General features: G+C 48.0%; 1 protein-coding gene across 2 annotated transcripts in view; it reads right to left on the minus strand.

Annotated features, from left to right (window-relative positions):
- TRAPPC9 (trafficking protein particle complex subunit 9) overlaps positions 1–25,788 on the minus strand; it is a 669,767-nt gene that overhangs the window by 492,095 nt on the left and 151,884 nt on the right. For both annotated transcript variants that reach the window (XM_068238081.1, XM_068238082.1), the window contains exon 17: positions 23,168–23,289. In XM_068238081.1, coding sequence (XP_068094182.1) covers positions 23,168–23,289 — 122 coding nt within the window. The remainder of the gene's footprint in view (positions 1–23,167; positions 23,290–25,788) is intronic.

Here is a 25,788-nt window from a genome sequence, read left to right on the forward strand (position 1 = left end):
CCCTCTCCTCCTCCCTCCTCCCCTCTGCCTCTGAAATCTTTGGCTAGTAACACCTCCTCCTCCACCTCCTCCTCTCCAGACTGAGCTCCCATAAGCCCTTGCTACATGGGTCTCAGAGTGCCAAGGCACTGGAGAAGCTGTGGGCGAGGCTTGTTTATAGGGAATTAGGGTATTAAAACAAAAAAAAGTATTTGGCTTGGGGAATACCCTATAAACTATATGAAAGGAACACAATTATGCAATGAGTAAAAGTTTATCTCGGATCCACTTTAACCTTACAGAAAAATCATTCTCTCCTCTGTATGTGTCTATGTGACTCAAGACTGAGTAGGTGTGAGCAAGCATCTATCAGGTTGTAGTTTTAAGTTACGCACATGCAATAAAGTTCATCACCCAAGACAATAACACACGATAATGCATGGTGACACTAATATGATATACAGGTGTACCCCGACAATGGTCTCTGCGGAGGAGTGCAGAAACGTTACAAGCAGCAGAAAGAGGCTATCTAAAGGGAGGGGGGCACATCTGGCTATCTAAATGGGGGTACATTTGACTACAGCAGGGCACATCTGGTTATCTGAATTGGGTAAGGGGGCACATATGGCTATCTAAAAAACATTTGACTGCACCCATTACCATGCCCACATTCTGAAGTGTGCAAAGCTCCCAACTGTCCCTCTTTCGGAGCCCTGTCCCTCTTTCCTCCTCATTTGTCCCTCTTTCAGGACATTGTCCCTCTTTCTATGTAAATATGTATATTTCTCTACTAAAAATGTGTTTGATTGACTCTAAACTTTATTGCCATCCTTTCAATTGATATATTACTCATTTTAAAATGTTATTATGAAGGAAAATGAACCAGGATAGGAAGGACCATTGTTGTTTGAATTATAAAACAACATATTTTTCTTATGAAATCTTTATGGTATGCGTGACTAGGGGTGTGTCCGGGGCGTGATTAGGGGTGTGGTTTAAGTGTCCCTCTTTCTCATCTCAAAAAATTGGGAGCTATGAGTGTGACAACGCCCATTTTGTTTGGTGGGGGGGGGGCGCATAAATCTTTTTCCCTGGGCGCTGAAAACCCTAGCTACACCTCTGAGCCAGAGTCCTGCATGTGTATGGACAAGTGCACAGCTGCAGGCGAGCAAGGCTAAAAAAATTTTTTTACAAAAGTAATACGTATGATTCCTGAGTTGAACAACTTTAGTTGGGCTGTGAGATGAATCCACGTCCTAAAGTAAATGGTCTCAATTTTCTGACACGAGTCGGAACAGATGACCTACTTCTGCTCTGAAATTGCGAGTTTCTAAAGCTATAGAAGAGAACGGCGAGATGATACAGGATGCTTTTCACGTCAACGTTCCCTGTAACAGCGCTATATCTTGGCAACGATAACAGGAAGATTACAAAAAAAGAGAGGCAGAAAATCAGCTGAAATGTTCAGAACGAAAAGTAACTTTCTTGGAATTGGATGTTCCGAAACGTTCCGTACATTGCGAGATTCCTCTCCATCTCCCCTCCATCACAATAAGCGGGCGAGGCGGAGCGGGGCCCGGCGCTGACAATAGCCGCGGTCTATCACCGCGCTGCACGCATTAGCTGCAGTCAGGCACACTTTTATTTTATCGTTATCCCGACAGGCTCGCGGCAATAATTCAATCATCTCTCCTGCACCGTCTCATCTATTAAATACAAGCGGCCGCGAACAAACACCAGCTCCGCCGGCTGCTAAATGATACACTATCTATCCTCGCGCGGCTCCCGCTCTGACCTTATGTTCTGCCGCCGCAATGCCGAGAATAAACGCTACTTCAGGAGGAAGAGTGGAGGCCCGGGCTCTGCTGAGAGGAAGCGCTTTAAGAGATGAGTGCACTTCTCAATGTTCCAGATCTACTCCGGCGCGCTGATGTCGCTCCCGTGAAGAGGCCTCTGGCTGCCTGCTGTACACACACATGCACGACACGTGGCTGCTGACATGCAGGGCCGGATTTCTGGAAAGGCCGAAAGGGCCCATACCTTGGGCGGCTGCAGCCGAAGGGGGCACCTGAATACGAAAAACCGCTTTCACATTCAATGAAAAATAGCGAGAAAATCACTTTGCAAAACGCTAGTGATTTCAATAGCGTTTTTGAGATTCCTGGTGTGAATGGGCACTGAACCTGAACTGAGTAAAATTATTTAAAATAAATACATGATGTAGCTGCAAATGAATATTACATACTTACCTCGCAGTCAGTTCCCCTCAGAAGCTCACCATTTTCTTCTTACAGTGATCCCTTCCTGTTCCGACAAGATTCTGTCTGAACTGAAATATCAGTTATAACTGAATGGACAACTGATGTGCAAGGTAATGTCCATGTTTCCATATGGCTGAAGTGAGGCATTTTACAGTTTAACAGTGTGCTGACCAGGAAGCTGTTATAAGGTACTTTGCTATTTTTAAAATGGAGGATGGGGGATTCCATTGATCACAGTGGAGAGGAGAAAGAGTTTGATGAGTAGACTACACAGGAGGTAAGTATGTTTATTTTGACTTTTCTGTTCAGGTTGAGTTAATGTTGCTTTTTAACCTCCTGGGCGTTTTGATTACACGCGGCGCACGGCCGCGGGAGGGTTTTTTTTACCTAAATTTTTTTCTCATATAGTTAGCCTATCGCTAGCTACATGATTCCCTCCTTCCTGCTCTCTCCCTCCCACCCTTCCGATCGCCGCCGGCGTGAATACCTATCAGGAAATCCCGTTCTGATCAGATTCGATAATCATTATCGAAGCAAATGCAAATCAGTGCCGCCAAGTGTATTCCCGATCAACGATGCAACCAATTTCGGGCCAAGAATGTCTATCAAACATGCTTCAAGATGTTGGGCTGTCATGGTCGGTCAGGTGCGTGGCGGTATCGGCAAGCGATGTCGTGACGAGCGAAGAAAATGACAAAACCCCTGACACTCCCCTGAACAAACAACCCCCCACCCTCAAGCCAGTCTGCCGCTGGCTCCAGGCTCCGTCCATACACACTCCCCACATGGTTTGCTGGCGTACACGTGGGCGGGTGTGTGACGTCAGACAAATCCCCACGTTACTCCGGCAACCATATGAGGCGTGTTTATGGACGGAGGGCGGAGCCCGGAGACAGTGGCAGACACGGACAGGTAATATATAGTGCACTGGGCACCAGTCACAAGGCCGATTCCGGATCGATTTCAGCATGAAATTAATCGGGAATCGGCCTGCTGTGTATGGGCAGCTGGCAGATCTCTCTCTAATCAGATTCGATTAAAGAGAGATTTGTTTCTTGGTCGAATCTGCCATTCATATCTAGATATAAGGTTACCTTTTCATGTACAGTACCTCGATTGTAACTAGTGGTTATTTCAGTCAACGTTGCTCTTCTATCAGCGTGAATCAGTCGGCCCATTCTCCTCTGACCTCTGGCATCAACAAGGCATTTTCGCCCACAGGACTGCTGCATACTGGATGTTTTTCCATTTTCACACCACTCTTTGTAAACCCTAGAAATGATTGTGCGTGAAAATCCCAGTAACTGAGCAGATTGTGAAATACTCAGACCAGCCCGTCTGGCACCAATAACCATGCCACGCTCAAAATTGCTTAAATCACCTTTCTTTCCCATTCTGACATTCAGTTTGGAGTTCAGGAGATTGTCTTGACCAGGACCACACCCCTAAATACATTGAAGCAACTGCCAATTGATTGGTGGATTAGATAATTGCATTAATGAGAAATTGAACAGGTGTTCCTAATAATCCTTTAGGTGAGTGTATAAGCTATAGGCTTGCTATACACCAGCGGTTCTGAATGCTAGCCTGACTTCAGAGGCATAAGGAGATCATTTGCATATCCAGCACTGGTGAATTGTGGGAACCACAGCTGTTCACTTACAGCTGAATTGTCGCAGATACCTTCTGTTTGTACCGAGTTCCAGTGGCGTAGCAATAAGTATAGCAACCATAGCGTTGCTACGGGGCCCTACGCCACAGGGGGCCCGCCTGCCCGTACATCAGTTTTGTTTTTTTTTCGTTTTTTTTTTTTTTTTTTTTAATGTCGGTCCTGTCCGGGGCCCCCACCCCACCCCCCATACTTTTAGAGCTGCGGGCCCCCCCCCTCCCTGGCCCTCCTCCTCTGATAAGGTGGCTGTGAGGAGGGGGACTACTTGGGCGCAATGATACTCCTGGCGGCCGGCCCGACAGTTACTCTATAGTTCCGGCTTCCGGGCCGGCCAGCCAGGGAGAAGGAGGAGTGACGTCCTATGCGCGTGCGAGGGAGGGAGCGGACTGCTCAGGGTGCTGTGCCTGTTGGACTGGAGGAGGCCAGAGCGGAGGAGAGCGGAGCGAACCGACCCGGCCCCACCCCACCGTGACCGTCCCACGCAAGCTGCCCGCAAGTAAATTAATACATGTGCCTGGCTGGCTGGTGCTGCTGGCTGCTGTGGAGCACGGTCGGAGGTGGGTGGGTGCTGGGGAACGGCCTGGCCGGGGGACTTGCTGCCTGCTGTGTGTGGGGGGATGGGGGAAACAGAGAAGTGCTGGCTGCTGGGGGGGGGAGGGGGGGGGGATAGGGGAGAGAGAGAGGTGCTGTGTGCGTGTGGGGGGGGGGAATGGGGGAGAGAAGTGCTGGCTGCTGTGGGGTGGATGGGGGAGAGAGAGGTGCTGTGCGTGTGTGTGTGTGTGGGGGGGGGGGGGGGAACGTGCTGGCTGCTGTGGGGGGGGGGATGGGGGAGAGAGAGGTGCTGTGTGTGTGTGGGGATGGGGGAGAGAAGTGCTGGCTGCTGTGGGGTGGATGGGGGAGAGAGAGGGGTGCTGGCTGCTGTGTGTGTGGGGGGGGGGATGGGGGAGAGAAGTGCTGGCTGCTGTGGGGGGGATGGGGGAGAGAGAGGTGCTGTGTGTGGGGGGGGGGGGGATGGGGGAGAGAAGTGCTGGCTGCTGTGGGGGGATGGGGGAGGGAGAGGTGCTGGCTGCTGTGTGTGGTGGGGGGGATGGGGGAGACAGAGAGGTGCTGGCTGCTGTGGGAGACAGAGAGGTGCTGGCTGCTATGGGGGGGGGGGGGGGATGGGGGAGACAGAGAGGTGCTGGCTGCTGCCCCCACATAGTGATTGTCTGGTGAATGCTCCCCCCACATAGCGATTATTGTCTGCCGAATGGTCCCCCCCATAGCGATTATTGTCTGGTGAATTGCCCTCCATAGCGATTATTGTCTGGTGAATGCTCCCCCCACATAGCGATTATTGTCTGGTGAATGCTCCCCCCAAATAGCGATTATTGTCTGGCGAATGGTCCCCCCCATAGCGATTATTGTCTGGTGAATGCCCCCCCCCCATAGCGATTATTGTCTGGTGAATGCCCCCCCCCCCCATAGCGAGCGATTGTCTGGTGAATGCTCCCCCCACATAGCGATTATTGTCTGGTGAATGCCCCCCCATAGTAAGCGATTATTGTCTGGTGAATGCTCCCCCCACATAGCGATTATTGTCTGGTGGATGCTCCCCACATAGCAAATATTGTCTGGTGGATGCTACCCACATAGCAAATATTTTCTGGTGAATGCTCCCTGCATAACGATTATTTTCTGGTGAAATGCTGCCCACTTTACGATTTCTGGTGAAATGATGCCCGCATAATGCTTATTTTCTGGTGAAATGCTGCTCTCTTTACGATTATTTTATGGTGAAATACTGCCCACTTTACGATTAATTTCTGGTGAAATGCTGCTCTCTTCACAAATATTTTATGGTGAAATGCTGCTATCTTTATGATTCATTTATGGTGAAATGCTGCTCTCTTTACGATTAATTTATGGTGAAATGCTGCTCTCTTTATGATTAATTCAGTACTGTAGAGTCGCAGTCAAGGAGTCGGAGTCGGGGGAATTTTGGGCACCCGGAGTCGGAGTCGTTGATTTCATAAACTTCGGAGTCGGATGATTTCTGTACAAAATCCACAGCCCTGTTAAGTATTAGACTAAGGAGTCGGAGCCATTTTGGGTACTCGGAGTTGGAGTCGTGGTTTCATAAACTGAGGAGTCGGAGTTGGAGTCGGAAGATTTTTGTACCGACTCCACAGCCCTGGATTAATTTATGGTGTAATGCTGCTCTCTTTACAATTAATTTATGGTGAAAGGCTGCCCTCTCTACGATTATTTTATGGTGAAATGCTGCCCACTTTACGATTATTTTCTGGTGAAATGGCGGTGGGGATGGCGGCGCGGGGGGTGGGGGTGGGGGGGGGGGCCATACAAAAAATTTGCTATGGGGCCCAGTCATTTCTAGCTACGCCCCTGCCGAGTTCTGTTTGTGAACGATCATACAGACACATAAAGTGCTGAATAGGTTAACAAGCGAGTTATTTCGGTTTTCTGGTTGTTTGTGTCTGGCGCACAGAATCAGACAGACCGCGATGTTCTCGTCTATCTGAGGACACAGAGTCGCATCTTTCTGACAAGCCGCCAGGTTCTGCGCTCGCTGAGTAACGGAAAGGGTTAATGGCTGCCACGGCAGCGGCCGCAGGAACGGCAGTACCATTTATCACAGCGCGCTGGTTCTGGCAGTTGGCAGTGCAGTTATAAATATACCTATTAACAGCCGGCAATGAATCTTTAAACAGCACAACAGGGGACAAGCGACGGCTAAAAATAGCTTAGCGCGGAGAGCGCAGCCCATGTCCTCAGGAGCACTCGCCGCCTTACCGCCGTTCCACCGAGAAGGTTCTACGCCCTCCACCTGCATTATGCAAATCACCGCAGATTTATCCACGGCCTCATCTATATCTACATGACATAAAGGAGAGCTCCGAAGAAATAACATTTATGAAGCAAACCTTCTGGCAATGTCCTGTCATTTAAACATTATCAGCTGCAAAAGCTGTTCCATAAAGTGTAAGTGCAATATACTTGCATTATTTATTTTACCTTTTCTTTATGAAACAGTCATATCACCTCCAGTATGTACAGAATAAGCTGTTACTCTATGCCTGTACTGATAGTAAACTAGCTTTAGTGTGTGCGGATCCCTGCTACCTCCAGTATGTACAGTATAAGTAGTTACTCTGTGCCTGTACTGATAGTACACTAGCTGCGGTGTGTGCTGTGCACTGCTGCCCCCAGTATGTACTGTATAAGCTGTTACTCTGTGCCTGTACTGATAGTAAACTAGCTGCAGTGTGTGCTGATCCCTGCTACCTCCAGTATGTACAGTATAAGTAGTTACTCTGTGCCTGTACTGATAGTACACTAGCTGCAGTGTGTGCTGTGCACTGCTGCCCCCAGTATGTACAGTATAAGCTGTTACTCTGTGCCTGTACTGATAGAAAACTAGCGGCAGTGTGTGCTGATCTCTGCTACCTCCAGTATGTACAGTATAAGCTGTTCCTCTGTGCCTGTATTGATAGTAAACTAGCTGCAGTGTGTGCTGATTTCTGCTACCTCCAGTATGTACAGTATAAGCTGTTACTCTGTGCCTGTACTGATAGTAAACTAGCTGCAGTGTGTGCTGATCTCTGCTGCCTCCAGTATGTACAGTATAAGCTGTTACTCTGTGTCTGTACTGATAGAAAGCTAGCTGCAGTGTGTGCTGATCTCTTCTATGCTTCACAGTGCAGATGGACAATGACCCAAAGCATACTGCAAAAGCAACAAAAGAGTTTTTGAAGGGAAAGAAGTGGAATGTTATGCAATGGCCAAGTCATCACCTGACCTGAATCCAATTGAGCATGGCTTTCACTTGCTGGAGACAAAACTGAAGGGAAAGATGCACCACGAATAAGCAGGACCTGAAGACAGCTGCAGTAGAGGCCTGGCAGGGCATCACCAGGGATGAAACCCAACGTCTGGTGATGTCTATCTATGCATTCCAGTCTTCCTACACCGTTCACCTGATTTGGATGTAAACACCCTCCAATAAAAGCTGACAGTCTGCAGTTAAAGCACATCCTGTTCATTTCAAATCCATTGTGGGCCTCAGCCCTCTGTTTTCCTTCCAAGTACTCCCAGTGCGTTACAGAGCAGAGCACACGATCTTGCAGCTGCAACGTCCAATGTAAATCAGAGCATATAAACTGAGCTTATCTAATAACTATAACTGTACTGTGACCTTCAAAGCCTTTACTGCAGTCTGTAAAACAAAAATGAATTTCAGTGCGCAAAAGTTTAATAGGAGTAAGTTATGGTCCTAATGGGAGAATGTGCGTCTCAAGCCAAACTCACCACAAAGTCTCCGACCTACTGTCTGCGGAGCCGCATCCTCCACGGCTCGCAGAGCTAGGAACTACAGCTTGACTTAAAGAGGAAGTGTAGCGAAAAAAACATTTAAATTGCTTATTTTTACAATATTCATTTACAGATTATTTAGTCAGTGTTCGCACATTTTACTGTCCCTGATTTACATTCACTGGGGGTAACATCTGCCAGGTGATCTGTACGGAATGTTCGTTACTGAGAGTTCTAAGCACAGAGGGAGATGCTGCTTGCTTGGCAGATGGAAACAGCTGTTATTTTCTAAAAAGCAACAAGGTTCACAGACAGCAAACTGTCAGGGCCATGGTCATGACATCACACTGTGGGAGGGGTTTCACCACAATATCAGCCATAAAGACGTCCCTTATGATCTATTGGTAACTGGTATTATTTTAAAAGGAAAAAAACCCATATAGTTTAGGTTCTCTTTAAATATATGTGGGGTCCTGAGGAAGCAGGCAAATTGCCTAGAGTTCTTCTTTAACCTGCAGTTTGGTTATGCTGGATCTTGTTGATCACAAGATCCCTTTAACCTAGGATTGCACCTCATCCCAGTCAGTAGCTGATACCCCCTTTTCTGGATTAGATCATCAAAGGGGATTTTATGGCTGATATTGGGGCGAAACCACTCCCACAGTGTGATGTCATGACCATGGTCATGACCGTTTCCTTTCTGTGACCCTTGTTGCATTGTGGGAAATAACATCTGTTTCCAACTGCAAGGGGAGAGAGAGAGAGAGAGAGAGAGAGAGAGAGAGAGAGAGAGAGAGAGTGTGTGTGTGTGTGTTTTGATTCCTCTCCCCCCCCCCTCCTATTACTATCCTTCAGTAAAGTTCCTGTTTATAGTTTATAGTTGGCGTGTGCACATGTGAAGGTGTGGAAGAGATATGGCGAGGGGCACAGCTGATCGCAGTGTGGCGCAGACACGCATGAGGCTCCTCTCGCTGTCAGCACTGGACTCCAGAATTACTGATAACCCCGGGCTCAGCATTCATCACTGTCTGCAATTAGCAAGAACAAGCTGAAATAATTAATGACCAACATCCATTGCGAGTATAAATACCAGCCAGGATGGGGAAAAAACATGCGGAGAGCCACAAGCAATCAGGAGAGCTCAACAGAAAACCCTGCTTCATACAAGCGCTGGAAAGAGTCTGCCTGCTACCGGGCTGACATGCCAGCTGTGACCTGCTGGGCGTGACGTCTGCCTGTAATTAGTGTTGGGCGAACACTTGGATGTTCGGGTTCGCGAACGTTCGCCGAACATCGCCGCGATGTTCGGGTGTTCGCGCCGAACTCCGAACATAATGGAAGTCAATGGGGACCCGAACTTTCGTGCTTTGTAAAGCTTCCTTACATGCTACATACCCCAAATTTGCAGGGTATGTGCACCTTGGGAGTGGGTACAAGAGGAAAAAAAATATTTGAAAAAGAGCTTATAGTTTTTGAGAAAATTGATTGTAAAGTTTCAAAGGAAAAACTGTCTTTTAAATGTGGAAAATGTCATGTTTCTTTGCACAGGTAACATGCTTTTTGTCGCCATGCAGTCATAAATGTAATACAGAGAAGAGGTTCCAGGAAAAGGGACCGGTAACGCTAACCCAGCACCAGCAGCAGCACACGTGATGGAACAGGAGGAGGCGCAGGAGGAGAAGGCCACGCTTTTTGAGACACAACAACCCAGGCCTTGCATGAGGACAAGAAGCGTGCGGATAGCATGCTTTGTACCGCCATGCAGTCATAAATGTAATAAAGATGAGAGGTTCCATAAACAGGGACCGGCAACGCTAACCCAGCAGCAGCACACGTGATGTAACAGGAGGAGGCGCTGGAGTAGAAGGCCACGCTTTTTGAGACACAACAACCCAGGCCTTGCAGGAGGACAAGAAGCGTGCGGATAGCATGCTTTTTACCGCCATGCAGTCATAAATGTAATAAAGATGAGAGGTTCCATAAACAGGGACCGGCAACGCTAACCCAGCAGCAGCAGACGTGATGGAACAGGAGGAGGCGCAGGAGGAGAAGGCCACGCTTTGTGACACAACATCCCAGGCCTTGCATGAGGACAAGAAGCGTGCGGATAGCATGCTTTGTACCGCCATGCAGTCATAAATGTAATAAAGATAAGAGGTTCCATAAACAGGGACCGGAAACGCTAACCCAGCAGCAGCACACGTGATGTAACAGGAGGAGGCGCAGGAGGAGAAGGCCACGCTTTTTGAGACACAACAACCCAGGCCTTGCAGGAGGACAAGAAGCGTGCGGATAGCATGCTTTTTACCGCCATGCAGTCATAAATGTAATAAAGATGAGAGGTTCCATAAACAGGGACCGGCAACGCTAACCCAGCAGCAGCACACGTGATGGAACAGGAGGAGTTGCAGGAGGAGAAGACCACGCTTTGAGACACAACAACCCAGGCCTTGCATGAGGACAAGAAGCGTGCGGATAGCATGCTTTTTACCGCCATGCAGTCATAAATGTAATAAAGATGAGAGGTTCCATATACAGGGACCGGCAACGCTAACCCATCACAGATGGTCATTGTTCATGTTACTTGGTTGGGGTCCGGGAGTGTTGCATAGTCGTTTCCAATCCAGGATTGATTCATTTTAATTTGAGTCAGACGGTCTGCATTTTCTGTGGAGAGGCGGATACGCCGATCTGTGACTATGCCTCCGGCAGCACTGAAACAGGGTTCTGACATAACGCTGGCTGCCGGGCAAGCCAGCACCTCTATTGCGTACATTGCCAGTTCGTGCCAGGTGTCTAGCTTCGATACCCAATAGTTGAAGGGTGCAGATGGATTGTTCAACACAGCTACGCCATCTGACATGTAGTCCTTGACCATCTTCTCCAGGCGATCGGTGTTGGAGGTGGATCTGCACGCTTGCTGTTCTGTGGGCTGCTGCTGCATGGGTGTCAGAAAATGTTCCCACTCCAAGGACACTGCCGATACCATTCCCTTTTGGGCACTAGCTGCAGCTTGTGTTGTTTGCTGCCCTCCTGGTCGTCCTGGGTTTGCGGAAGTCACTCTGTCGGCGTACAACTGGCTAGAGGAGGGGGAGGATGTCAATCTCCTCTCTAAAGTCTCCACAAGGGCCTGCTGGTATTCTTCCATTTTGACCTGTCTGACTCTTTCTCCAAGCAGTTTTGGAACATTGTGTTTGTACCGTGGATCCAGAAGGGTATAAACCCAGTAATTGGTGTTGTCCAGAATGTGCACAATGCGTGGGTCGCGTTCAATGCAGTCTAGCATGAATTGAGCCATGTGTGCCAGAGTCCTGCCAGAATCCTCATCATCCTCTTGTGAGCGTTGTGATAGTTGTTGTGATGCATCAGTCGTCACCTTCTTCCTGGTCTGCTTCTGCTGACCATTCGCGCTGAATTGTGGAAGTCCAACGTGCACCGCTCTGGCCCTCGTCAGTGGTGGCATGAAATTCCTGCTCCAACTCCAGCTGTTCCTCCTCCTCTTCTTCGTCATAGCTGCTGGGGCCAGCGTTTCCTGAGGCGGATGGCCTGATGTTGGTACCATCACGCTGATCGTTTTCTCCTTCAGATTCCCCCAGTTGCATCATGACAGCTGTTTCCTTGATTTTCAACATTGACCTCTTCAGTAAACACAGCAGTGGTATGGTAATGCTGACTGAAGAGTTGTCACTGCTCACAAGCAACGTGGACTGCTCAAAATTTTGGAGGACTTGGCAGAGGTCCAACATGTTGGCCCAATCGGATCCACAGAAGCTTGGCAGCTGTCCGGATGCGCCTCGGTACTGCGCCGTCATGTACTGGACCACTGCACTCTTCTGCTCGCAAAAGCGGGCTAGCATGTGCAGCGTAGAATTCCAGCGCGTAGGGACATCACACAGCAAGCGATGGTGGGGGAGATTGAAGCGCTCCTGCATCTTGGCGAGTGCCCCCGAAGCAGTACTGGAATTTCTACAATGTTTGGCCACTCGTCGCACCTTCAACAGAAGATCGGCCACGCCTGGGTATGTCCTCAGGAACCGCTGAACTACTAGGTTCATCACGTGCGCCAGGCAAGGGATGTTTGTCAGCTTAGCCAACCTTAAAGCGCGAATGAGATTACTCCCATTATCACACACAACCATGCCCGGTTTCAGGTCCAGCGGTGCCAGCCACAAATCCGTCTGTTCCTTTATTCCCCTCCAAATTTCCTCCCCTGTGTGCTGCTTATCCCCAAGGCAGATCAGCTTCAGCAACGCTTGCTGACGCATGCCAACAGCTGTGCTGCACTGCTTCCACGATCCTACTGCTGCTGGTGCTGGGTTAGCGTTTCCGGATGAGGTACAGCTTTGAGATGCGTTGGAGGAGAAGGAGTCAGAGAGGTAGGTGCTGCTGTTGTTATCCAGTGGGAGGGACGGCGGTGCAGCTGTTTGCAGCGTGGGCAACACCCGCGCCGTAGCAGGTGAGGAATCGCTGCCAGGCTCCACAAGGTTCACCCAGTGCGCGGTAAGGGAGATGTATCGACCCTGGCCGAACGCACTCGTCCAGGTGTCAGTGGTGAGGTGAACCTTGCAGGCAACGGCATTCTTCAAGCTTCGGGTTATTTTGCTGACCACGTGCTCATGCAACTCAGGCACTGCAGAGCGCGCAAAGTGGTAGCGGCTGGGAACCACGTAACGTGGGATGGCCACTGACATCATGCCCTTGAAGCTGTTTGTCTCCACCACTCGATATGGCAGCATTTCGCAGGCCAGAAGCTTGGCTATGCTGGCTGTTACTGCTACCGCCCGGGGGTCATTTGCTGGCAATTTCCTCTTGCGATCAAACATTTCCGAGACAGACAACTGAATCGTAGGGCTGCACACTGAAGGGCTGTTGGTTGTTGTGTTTGATGAACACTGGGAGACCTCAAGAGCACTACTCCGGAAAGTGACAGTGTCAGTGTCTGATGTTTGTGAATGTTGTGAACCATGCAATGGCTGGGCTACTGCTGCTGCTGAGTGGTGAGCCTTGTGACCCCAAGGGAGGCAGTGTTGCTGGTACCCTGTCCTGCCGCGTTTGCCCACAGAGTGGGATGTTTGGATAGCATGTGGCGGCTCATGCTGGTGGTGGAGAGGTTGTTAATACTTTTCCCCCTGCTCAGGCGGGTCTTGCACACCTTGCAAATCGCCATAGTACCATCCTCAGTGCAGTCTTCAAAGAAAGCCCAGACTTTGGAGCACCTGCCTTGCTGGCGATTTCTGTTTGCGCCTCTTTTGCCTCTCACTTGAACTTCCACGCTTGTGGTGCCTGAAATTGCGCGCCGCCTAACTTGTGGCACAAGGCGAACTCGTGCAGCAGTGGGTTCTTCAACAGACTCATCTGTGCTGCTGCTACGACGGCGATGTTCTCGTTCACAAACAAAATCTGGGTCTATGTCCACATTGTCCATACCCTCCTCTTCCATCTCCTGAAACTCGTCATATGTCATTGTGGGGGGCCGCCGCCGTGGAGTAGAGCTCCCCAGAACAACCTCTGCGCAGCTCACTCCAACTTCGTCTTCCAGATCTTCTCGGCCGACCTCCTGCAATTGCAACCCCTCCTGCCCAACTTGCTCTGGGATTTGGGTTTCCGAGTCCTCCTCGGACTCGCCTTGTATTTCAGTGCACGGTGCATTTCCCACAGTTAATGGTTGCAGTGTTCTCCCCAGAATTTTTTTGCAGCCGGGTGGCATGAAAAAGTAGCCGGGTGGGGAGGCAAGTTCACGCTGGGTGCTGCTGGGTGAAAAAGTAAGGCTAAGCTGAATGGAGAGTGAGGGTCACACTGGGTGTGAGAGGATCACACTGGGTGGGGAGCGGTTGGCATCACACTGGGGGGGGGGGCTTCTCTGTTCACTGGCGTTCAGCAAAGCTCTGGAAATTCCTTGAAAAGCACCCTTGTGAATGGGACCTTAGTGCCATAGCCCCATCTTCACACATATGACCAAACATCATTAACCACTCCCTGCATGCTATGTGTCATACACAAGGCGCAGAAGAGTGCTGACTGAGGGCTGGTGCAAGCACCAAGAGCGCTTCTGAGCGCTTTTAAAAATGCTAGCGCTTTAAAAGCGGATGGCTAATGTATTTGAATGGGATGGATCACATCAAAAAGATGTGATTGTTTTTCCCAAACGCAAACATGGGTCTGGCAGCATTTCTGCTGATTTCTGAGATGTTTCATCCTCAATGTTAAGTATAGGAAAGTGGAAATTCGCTCTGAAAAGAGCTAAATCAGAGCGATTTTTCAATCGTTTTTGTGACAGCAGCTGTACTGTGCATTAAAAACCCGCTACACAAAAATTCTTCAAAAAATCGCTAGGTATAAATAGGAAATCGCTAGGCACATGCCTAGAATCACTCAGAAAAATCACTTTAAAAAAAAGCACTGTTTGCAATTACTTTAGCGCTTTTTGGTGTGCACTGGCCCTGAACACTGATCACACAGGCAGGCGTCGGTGGTGAGAACCTCAGAGAAGACAGCAAAAACCATACTAAGTTAACACACAATGGTTTGTGAGCATCCAAGCATTCTGGTTGTGAACTCAGTAGACATATGGCTTTTTCAACCTAAATAACTGCTGATACAAGAAAGGCTGAACTTTATGTAAAATGCTGAACTTTTTGCCATTCATATGAGAATACTGAAAGCTGGATATCTCGGAGAATTAACTGAACAATCAGGTGTTAATTAAACTAACACAGGACATGCGAGTTTGTGAGGAAATTAAGGGACACAGGAGGCATAGTGAATGCTGTACCAGGCTCATGTAGGCTGTAAACCACTCATCTCTCTCATTACACGAAGGAGGAATGTGTTGATGAGCCAATATTGTTTGTTGTTTCAGGACATTCTTGAGCATGGAAGGATCTGGGGAAGGGGATTTGTGCATGCTGCTCTGACAGGGAGAAGGACTAGAGCTTCTGTCTGTCCACTGTAGTGGGGGTAGATCGGGTAACTCACCGAAGGGAAAGCACTGCAGTACAGCCGCACATTCTACTCTCATTCTCTGCACGGCTCCAGCAAAGTTCCCGCGGTCTAGCTCATCTTCTCTCTGCTGTGAGCTTTCCCGCCCCTTCACGCTGCTGATTGGAAGGAGTTGAGGAGGAGGGCGGAGATGGTGTCCCTGCATGCATTCCTGAGGCTGCCAACTAGAGATGGGAAGTTCGGATCTTTTCAATGATCCGGATGATTCGAATCGGATCATTGAAGAGATCCGGATCTTTGATCCGAATCTCGGATCATTTTACTACCGGAAGCATTCGGGGGTGAAATGAACAGCAGGACAGGTCTGTGGACAGGAGAAGGGGAGGGGGGCGGACACACAGAGAAGGGGAGAAGATGGACAGAGGGCAGGGAGTGGACAGAGAAGGGAGGAGCAGAGAGCAGAAATGTTTGCACGTAATACCCACATGCTGAAGTCATATGCTTTACATATATTTATTCTATATGTTCATCTGTACACTTTGAAAGAAAACGTCGCACAGTAAAAGAAAGCATTCCCAGAAGTAAAGTGCAGCTGTTTAGAGCAGAGTCTGGGAGGATCATATTGCCTTTCAATCACACTGTCTGCAAAGTTACTGAGCTGTGCTGAGCCAAAAGCTTCCCATGTGTTCACTGTGCAGCACTACGGAACAGACAGCCTATAATGGGCAGCACATTATAGCCAGTATGTGTGCTCTACACATATCTGGCAGTGGCACCCATGTCCCCTCTCTCTCATCTACCTGTCTCCCTGCAAGGCTGCCTCCCATCCAACAGAGCAATCCCTGCTTCCAGGACCGCGCTGCCCGCTTAGAGGGGGCGTGTCGCTCCTGGCCCCGCCCCTTTTGCGATCCGAATCGTTCATTTTGATGATTCGGATGATCGACTCATAAAATAGATTCGGATCAAAGATCCGAATCGTTCATGATCCGGACAACACTACTGCCAACTACAACGTGGAGAGGAAATAGCTTCTCATGTAGACAGAAGCTAATCACAGAGGTTAATGACATCAGCCGGGCGGGAACGTAGATCAGGTGGGCGCTCCGCCCACCTGATAGGCTCTGGGGAGAACACTGGGTTGTGAATCCGGGCACAACATTTCTGGCTGTTCCTCCATTGACCTTTGAAAGGTGGAAGTTTGTTGGGCTGGGAATAGCTCCTGCGAATACCCCATTGTGTCCTGAGGTAATTCATCGGACTGGTTATCTGGCAGTTGTGTGCGTGGTGTCGCTGCCGGTTGTGTCAGCTTTGTGCCCACTGGCTCCTTGTAACTGGCTGAGGACTCGGACCTCGTGCGTGATGTGCTGGTGCTGCTTAACCCACTGCTGGACGCTTGAGAGGTCATCCAAGTAATTATCTGGTCCTGTTCTTTTGGATTTGTGAGGGTTGTTGTCCTGGACAACATGGGCGGTATTGAGTGGGTTTTCTTGGGTGCTCCCCTGTGGCCTGTACGTGAACCGTCAGGGGAAACACCTCTTCCCTTGCCCCTCCCTCTTTCACCGGATTTCTTCCTCATTTCACTTATCCTTAAAGTACACGCTGATTGGCAGCAGTACAGTGGCAGTACAGAAATGCTATACAGTGGTGGGTGAGCGGTGTACCACTATTCCCAGCAGCGACACAGAGCACAATGCTATACAGTGGTGGGTGAGCGGTGTACCACTATTCCCAGCAGCGACACAGAGCACAATGCTATACAGTGGCGGGTGAGCGGTGTACTACTGTTCCCAGCAGACACAGAGTGGCAGTAAGCACAATGCTATATAGTGTGGCTGAGCAAGGTACACAGAGTGGCAGTAAACACAATGCTATATAGTGTGGCTGAGCGAGCGGTGTACTACTGTTCCCAGCAGACACAGAGTGGCAGTAAACACAATGCTATATAGTGTGGCTGAGCGAGCGGTGTACTACTATTCCCAGCAGACACAAAGTGGCAGTAAACACAATGCTATATAGTGTGGCTGAGCGAGGTACACAGAGTGGCAGTAAACACAATGCTATATAGTGTGGCTGAGCGAGCGGTGTACTACTATTCCCAGCAGACACAGAGTGGCAGTAAACACAATGCTATATAGTGTGGCTGAGCGAGGTACACAGAGTGGCAGTAAACACAATGCTATATAGTGTGGCTGAGCGAGCGGTGTACTACTATTCCCAGCAGACACAGAGTGGCAGTAAACACAATGCTATATAGTGTGGCTGAGCGAGGTACACAGAGTGGCAGTAAACAGAATGCTATATAGTGTGGCTGAGCGAGCGGTGTACTACTATTCCCAGCAGACACAGAGTGGCAGTAAACAGAATGCTATATAGTGTGGCTGAGCGAGGTACACAGAGTGGCAGTAAACACAATGCTATATAGCGTGGCTGAGCGAGCGGTGTACTACTATTCCCAGCAGACACAGAACAGTAAACAGAATGCTATATAGTGTGGCTGAGCGAGGTACACAGAGTGGCAGTAAACAGAATGCTATATAGTGTGGCTGAGCGAGCGGTGTACTACTATTCCCAGCAGACACAGAACAGTAAACAGAATGCTATATAGTGTGGCTGAGCGAGGTACACAGAGTGGCAGTAAACACAATGCTATATAGTGTGGCTGAGCGAGCGGTGTACTACTATTCCCAGCAGCGACACAATGACTGGGGGGACCCTGGCTAGCGTGGCTGGAGCGCGAACTACCCTGCCTGCCTACCCAAAGCTAAACCCACAGACAAATGGCGGAGATATGACGTGGTTCGGGTATTTATTTACCCGAACCACGTGACAGTTCGGACAATCAGAGCGCGTTCGGGTCCGAACCACGTGACTCGTTCGGCCAATCACAGTGCTAGCCGAACGTTCGGGGAACAGTCGGCCATGCGCTCTTAGTTCGGCCATGTGGCCGAACGGTTTGCCGAACACCATCAGGTGTTCGGCCGAACTCGAACATCACCCGAACAGGGTGATGTTCTGCAGAACCCGAACAGTGGCGAACACTGTTCGCCCAACACTACCTGTAATGCTAGTGGACCTGAACTCTTGCACAGCACAGAAGGAAAACACAGAGAAATGCACCCTGTATGTATTTAGAGAGTTTAGCTTGTCTACTTCCCCCTGTTACTAATCACAACTGTAATTTAATCTCTCAGCTGTGTCAGCTAAGGAATCTCGTTTTCCTCGGAAGAACAGCTAATTTGTAAACACAGGATGTTAACCCTATGTCTGCTTCCATGTAAGCAGGAAGTAGACACACAGCAGATTTATTGCAGGATTTAAATCAACCGTAACAAATACATGTTTTACTTTAAAGGTTATTATGCTGTTACTTATATTTTAGAGCAGAGAGGAAGTTCTGAGTTCAGGTCCGCTTGAAGTTAGAGGAATAAGGAGGCTGAAATAACGATGAATACCGACGATCCACCGCAATCGCCATCGACGCTGGGAACCTCAGCCACCCATCTCTATGACAGCAGAGTTCCTGTGAGCCGGTCAGGAGCTGCTTTCATTGGCTCCTGACCGGGTCTATCAATGTAAGCTCCTGACCCGCTCACAAGGCTCTGCTGTTATAGAGACGGCCGAGCGAGTGAGCTGCAGCAGGGAGACAGGGGCGAGATCGTCGGGAGCGACGAAAGCGGCGAGAAGGTGCGGCGTCGGTTGATTGAAATCTACGCCCTGGCAGCCAGATAGCCGTCAAAAAAGGGCGTAGATTTCAATTCGTGCAGTCCATAAGTAGTTAAACAATACCAGTTGACTGGCTGTCCTGCAGATCTCTTTGGCTGCAGGAGTGTCTGAATCACATACCTGAAACAAGCATGCAGCTAATCCATAAAATGTATTAAAAGCTTTAAAATTCCTCGGGAGGCGGTGGTGAACTCATCTCCCCGAAGAAGACATAATACCGTCAATTTTAATACAAACAAGTTTATTTATTTACTCCAATAAACAGTGCAACGCGTTTCGCAGGTATATTCCCGCTTCTTCAGGCAATAACAAATAGGAGTACACACAGTACAGTCTCAAGGTCACGATAAGCGCATCCCTTGAGACTGTACTGTGTGTACTCCTATTTGTTATTGCCTGAAGAAGTGGGGATATACCTGCGAAACGCGTTGCACTGTTTATTGGAGTATATAAATAGACTTGTTTGTATTAAAACTGACAGTATTATGTCTACTTCGGGGAGATGAGTCCACCACCGCCTCCCGAGGAATTGTAAAGCTTTTAATACATTTTATTCTTTTGGCGCCTCTGTTCTCCTTACAATATCAGCATCCACCCCTGGTGGAAGGGCTGAATCCCCCCGTTTTTCTCCCTATCTACAGAGAGCGACATCTTAATCCTGAGTGAGGACAGGTCTAATCTCCTCACCGGCCTACACAGTGGTTGCCTATACGGTGACCCTGACTTGTGAGTATATCATTTATATGCCTCTCATTACCCATTATTGTACATACTACACTATATTGGGCTCTCTGTGTTCCCTTCTTTTTTCTATGCAGCTAATCCAGTCACACCTCAGTCAGGGCACCTGAGCTGCATGCTTGCTCAGGGGCTAAGGCTAAAAGGATTGAAGGCAGAACCAGATTGGAGGCTTATCTTTTAGAGCCTAGGTTCTCAACGTGCGGTACGCGTACCCCAGGGGGTACTTCTGATGGTTCCAGGGGGTACTCAGACTTGCTATACTACACCAAGAATAACAAATTTAGAGTTTTTAGAAAATGATACATCCCATTTAAACAACACCAAATTAGTAATTTAGCTAAATAAAAGCAATAGTAAATGCTTGGAAATTGTTTAGAACCAATTATCATGTAATATGATCCATACATACATTTGTCAAGGGGTACTTGCGATAATGTTTACTATGCTAGGGGGTACTTGGCGAGTACAGGGTTTTAAAAGGGGTGCATACTACTGACATCTGCACCAAGTCCCCATCCTGTGGCCACAGTAGAGAGGGGGTGTGGCCGCTTAGCCAGGTCCATACATTAGAACGAACATGGGCAGATTTGACCAAGAGATAAATTTATCTCTAATCGAATCTGATTAGAGATAAATAGGTCTCTATTTGAATCTGCCCATACACTACAGGCCGATTCCCGTCCGATTTCAGCATGAAATCATCAGGGAATCGGCTGAGCCGCCGCATCCGCCCCGCCGCTGCCCCCAAAATGTATAAATGTATGTAATGTAGTGCATTTATACATTACCTGTCCTGTAGCAGCTTCTGCACGGTGTCCGTCCATCTTGCCGGGTAAGCCGCATACACACTAGAGGTGCATAGCGTCTGACGTCAGCCGCTATGCGCCTTCGTGACGTCACAGCGCCGCCGGTGTGCATGTGGAACCCGGCGAGATGGACGGAAACCGCGTGGAGGCCGACACCGGACAGGTAATGTATAAATGCACTACCCTACATACATTTATACATTGCGGCGGCAGCAGCGGGGGTTTCGTAGTCTCGTTACTCGTTCGCAATTCAGCCACCGTACCGCCGTGTACCCGACCAATCAACTTCGGCCCGCCATTTTCCAACATGCGTGATCAACCGTGCAGCCAATTTCTGTTCCTAAATTGGTCACTTTGTGGGTCGAGCATGCACTTCGCAGCACCAATTTCCATCCAATTCGATCATAGTAATCGAATTGGATGGTCGATTGGTTGGTTGGTCGGCTAGTGTATGCCCCCCTTTATAAGACCAGACTGTGAAGGAAAACAACCCCAACCCTTGAAATGCAGTCAAGCCAGGGTCCATATTGGGGAGGGGAACAACGGATAGAGGAATAGGTGGCACCTCCACCATGTTCCTCCTCAGAGGCAATACTGATAAGCAACCACCGACCACATCTCCTGGCATGCATTGCGGTGATCATGGGGATGTGCCGCAGGCACCAGATTTACACCATTTATACTGCTGCATGGCCATATATGTAATAACAATATGTCTATGGGGGTGCCCAGGTTAGGCGCAGTGCAGGGAAGAGGGTGCGCCAACGTGACCTGTAATGACGCTGTGAAGCGGGAGTAACGTCAAGTAAGGACATCAACAATAATTAAGCAATTGTTGCCGCCGATCAATCTGAAAAAAGTTATGTGGCAATTTCAAGACAAATGGTAAGCTTCCCGGGAGTGGAAATCCTAGCAGACTCACCCCAGTGTCAGACCTTGCAATGCTCAGAGGAATTGGATTTCAAAAACTACAACACTTTTGGAACCGAATGCAGCAAATCAACACAAGCACATCATATCAACTGTCAAGCACGATAATGGTTGATAATTTGGACTGGTTTTGTAGCCACAAGATCTGGGCACCTTGTAGTCATTGACTCGATCGTGAACTCCTCTGTATATTAAAGTATGCTGAAGTCAAATGTATGACCATCTGTGCAAGAGGTAAAGCTTGGCCTACATTGGGTCAAACTCAATTACCCTAAGCACACCAGCAAATGTACGACAAAGTGGATGAAGAAAAGAATTAGGATGTTGTGGTATCGCAGCAGAAGTCCAAACCTCAACCCAATCAAAATGCTGTAGCAAGACCGTAAGAGAACTGTATATACATTAAACTAAGGCTCAACACACACCATACAATCTTGGTTGTTCAATCTTACCACTTTCATGTAGTATAAGAGCTTATCCAATCAATCATTCAAGGTATTTTCAATCTGTTGGCCCTTATACTACATAGATTTGGTAAATTTGTGCAACCAAGATTGTATGATGTGTGTTGAGCTTAACCTATTTTGGTTCCTGGACGTAGTTTCTACGTCCAGGAACCATGCACGCTACCGCGCGCCCCCCGCGGCCGATCGTGCGCGTGCACGCGCACTCCCGGCCGCGGATTCGGTAGCCAAGAAATCAATTGATTCCTCTCCCCCGCTGAAAAAGCGACAGCTTCTCTCGGAAGTTGCGCCTTTTCTGGCCGTTCCCTCTGCGATGAGTCACTCTAAGCGTGTGTTACGCTTAGAGTGACGTCATGTAAACAAACTCATGGCCGCCATCTTGTGGCCAAAAAGTAATACTACATCTGTAAAAAAAAATAATTGAAAATTAACACACATTTACATTATCAATCTATTGTTTACCTCTCACCCTCCCAAAACTACCCAAATAAAGTGTTTACAATAAAAAAAAAAAACCATTACAATAAAAAAAAAAAAAAACATGTAAATATTTACCTAAGGGTCTAAACTTTTTAAATATCAATGTAAAGATGAAATATTTCTATATTTTTTTTATTTTAAACTTGTAAATAGTGATAGATGCAAAACGGAAAAAATGCACCTTTATTTCCAAATAAAATATTGTCACCATACATTGTGATAGGGACATAATTTTAATAGTGTTATAACCGGGACATATGGGCAAATACAATACGTGAGTTTTAATTATGGAGGCATGTATTATGTTAAAACTATAATGGCTGAAAACTGAGAAATAATGAATTTTTTCCGTTTTTTCTTATTCTTCCTATTAAAATGCATGTACAGTAAAGTGGCTCTTAGCAAAATGTACCCCCCAAAGAAAGCCTAATTGGTGGCGGAAAAAACAAGATATAGATCAGTGCATTGTGATAAGTAGTGATAAAGTTATAGGCTAATGAATGGGAGGTGAACATTTCTCACGTGAAAACGACGGAACCTGAATGGGTTAAGGCAATGTTGTAAAGAAGATTGGATCAAATTTTCTCTAGAACTATGTGAAGAATTGATAAAGTCACATTATTTTTTTATAGGTGGTTAGGGCACTTTTTTTCCTTCAAGTTTCCTTTAATATGCTAAAAAGAAGAGGATTTTTTAAAATAATGCCCTGTACTTTAGAAGTAAAAGTGGTCATACTTAACACATTTTCCCGCTCGAGTTTGAAGCCTCAGATTGGCAATGCATGATGTTATTTATTCTACAATCTAACGTTAAAGCCCATCCACCTACCTATCAGGAAGATACGGCAGAAAACCAGCACCTTACCTTGACGTGGTTGAAGTCGCTGCTCTTGCTGCTCTCTGGCGGGTTGAATGGTTTGGTCTCTCTGGGTTTGACGATATGGCGGAAGGGACTGGAGACAGGAAGGCCGCTGACGCTGATTCCATCTGAGAAGACAAAATATGTTCAGCTTAGATTAAAGTGTTTGGGGGGGGGGGGGGGGGTTGCTCATGGCAACCAAAGACTCATCAAGAAAAGTGGAGTAACCGTGGAGACATCATACAGAGCTTCCAAAAGGCACGTCACATGACAGGGTCAGAAAGAGAGGCTGTTGTGTCAGCCTACTGGATGTGGCATGGTCAGTGAACCACAGTTTTGCCTTTCTACGTTATTCTCTTGCTGGTGGGATTTAAAGCAAAACTCTATTAAAATGTGCTTTACAATTTCCCTGAAAATAAGACAGTGTCCTTCCTACTGGTACATCCTCATCTTTGCAGCACCGTCCCGGGTCCTCCGATGTCCCCAAGCTCCATAACGCACTGTGTCCCCAGCAAGTACAGTGATTGACCGAATAACAGTGCCATGGTCCCGCCTACAGGACCATCCGCTCCAATACAAACACAAGTTGCCATATGTCTCTCCCATAGGAAGAAGCTGTGCTGGGGACACAGTGCGGCATGATATGGAGATGGGGGAAATCGAAGGACATGGTACAGTGTGGCAAAGAGGAGAATGTACTTTCGGGGTAGGGCTTATATTTCGAGCATGATCGAAATTTCAGCTAAGGCTTATTTTCAGGGGATGTCTTATTTTTAGGGAAATGCAGTACATGTGCAGATGAAATGAGTGATAATAATTGGTCTCCCATGTACTTGACAACCTCGAGGTAATGCGACGATCAGCTCTGGTTCCCCCAAAATGTTTGTTCTGCTTCCAACAGACATTTTTAGAGAACACATCTGCAAACGAAGCATGAAATGTGACGACTTGCTATGAGCAATAAGCTTGAATACTTCCCACACAGCTAGTCACTGGTATCACATGACTAGAGATAGTAATAGCTGACCAATGGGAGCAGCTTTGTAGAGTAGGAGGGGTGGGCATAATTTATGACTGAAGGTTTACTCCATACTCCCACAAGAAATAAAAAATAACATTGCCCAGTTGCTAATTGACTGACATTCTTTCTTTGTAGCACTAGGGTTTTCAGCTCAGTTTTTGGCCACGGCACTATCTGCATAATGCTGGGAATACACGTTACGTTTTTTGGATCAATTCAGCGCGCAATCTATTAGCCATTCGATTTACTGCTCAATTCTCTTATCTTCCACTAATTTTTCCTATCTTTTTTTTCCATCCACTTCTATGAGAAATCGAGCGGAACAGAATCAAGCGGAGAATCGGACATGTAGGAATTTTATCATCAAAGCCATCTATCGGAACGATTCTTCACAAAAAACGTAACGTGTATTCCCAGCATGACTTTGCATAAGTTTCCTCTGTGCACTCCAGTAAGATAAGATAACTGGATCCTGTAAAGCTTTGTTGTCAAACTTGCGGCTCACGGGCCCGAATGTGGCCCTCCTTGCCATTTTATGTGGCCCTCGAGAGCTTCAAAAGTGCATCACTGTAAGCAGTAAAGAACAAGACAAGACAAGACAAGACAAATAACATTTATATCGCGCTTTTCTCCTGGCGGACTCAAAGCGCCAGAGCAGCAGCCACTAGGGCGTGCTCTATAGGCAGTAGCAGTGTTAGGGAGACTTGCCAAAGGTCTGCTACTGAATAGGTGCTGGCTTACTGAACAGGCAGAGCCGAGATTCGAATCCTGGTCTCCTGCGTCAGAGGCAGAGCCCTTAACCATTACACCATCCAGCACACCGCCTTCCCATCCAGAAGAGCACAATGGTGACAGTGTTTCTGGTTCAATCACTGTACTGTCGGTTTGAGCCAGGGTATAGCAACAACTAATGGGACCCGTTACCGGAATTAACATGGGACCTGCTCCCGCGGTACATTGGATCTCTTCTGCTCTTCCCAGCAGCTGCACGCTCTGTGCTTCCATACCTCCAGGACACGATCATGTGTCCTGCCTCAGGAGCCAGAGTTATGCAGCATAGAGCGTGTAGCTGTCAGGGAGATCAGAGGAGACCCAAAGCAGCACTGGAGCAGGTAAATATTGAACTTCTTCACTGCACTACCCTGCAGAGGGGGGAGGAGCTGGCTTCCCATGGTCGCTATAGTTACACCACTTAGTTTGAGACAAAAAATGTTAAAAAAAATGTGGCCTGCGACTTACACTATGCTTTAGATTTTGGCCCCTTACATGATTGAGTTTGACACCCCCAGTGTAAGTATAATGTTTTCAGAGGTTTGCTTTATGTCTGAGAATCTGGACACAGGTTCACATTACCGTATTACCAAAAAGGGGGAGGAAAAAGTCCCTGCGTCTTATATACAGGGAGTATTGTCCCCTTGTGTCCTCCTCCGCGTGTATAGTTACAAGCAGCGGCACCTGATCCATCAGCTCCAGCAGAAGCCGGCACTAGGGGAGCAGTGAGGGAGAGAAGACATCTGTGATCGCCGCTGGAGCTGATGGATGAAGTGAGCCGGTCTCCACCGCTGCCTGTAACTATACACGCATAGCTGAGGGGACACAAGGGTAA

The sequence above is a fragment of the Hyperolius riggenbachi genome, chromosome 5 (genome assembly GCF_040937935.1).
Source record: "Hyperolius riggenbachi isolate aHypRig1 chromosome 5, aHypRig1.pri, whole genome shotgun sequence".
In the NCBI taxonomy this organism is placed as follows: Eukaryota; Metazoa; Chordata; class Amphibia; order Anura; family Hyperoliidae; genus Hyperolius; species Hyperolius riggenbachi.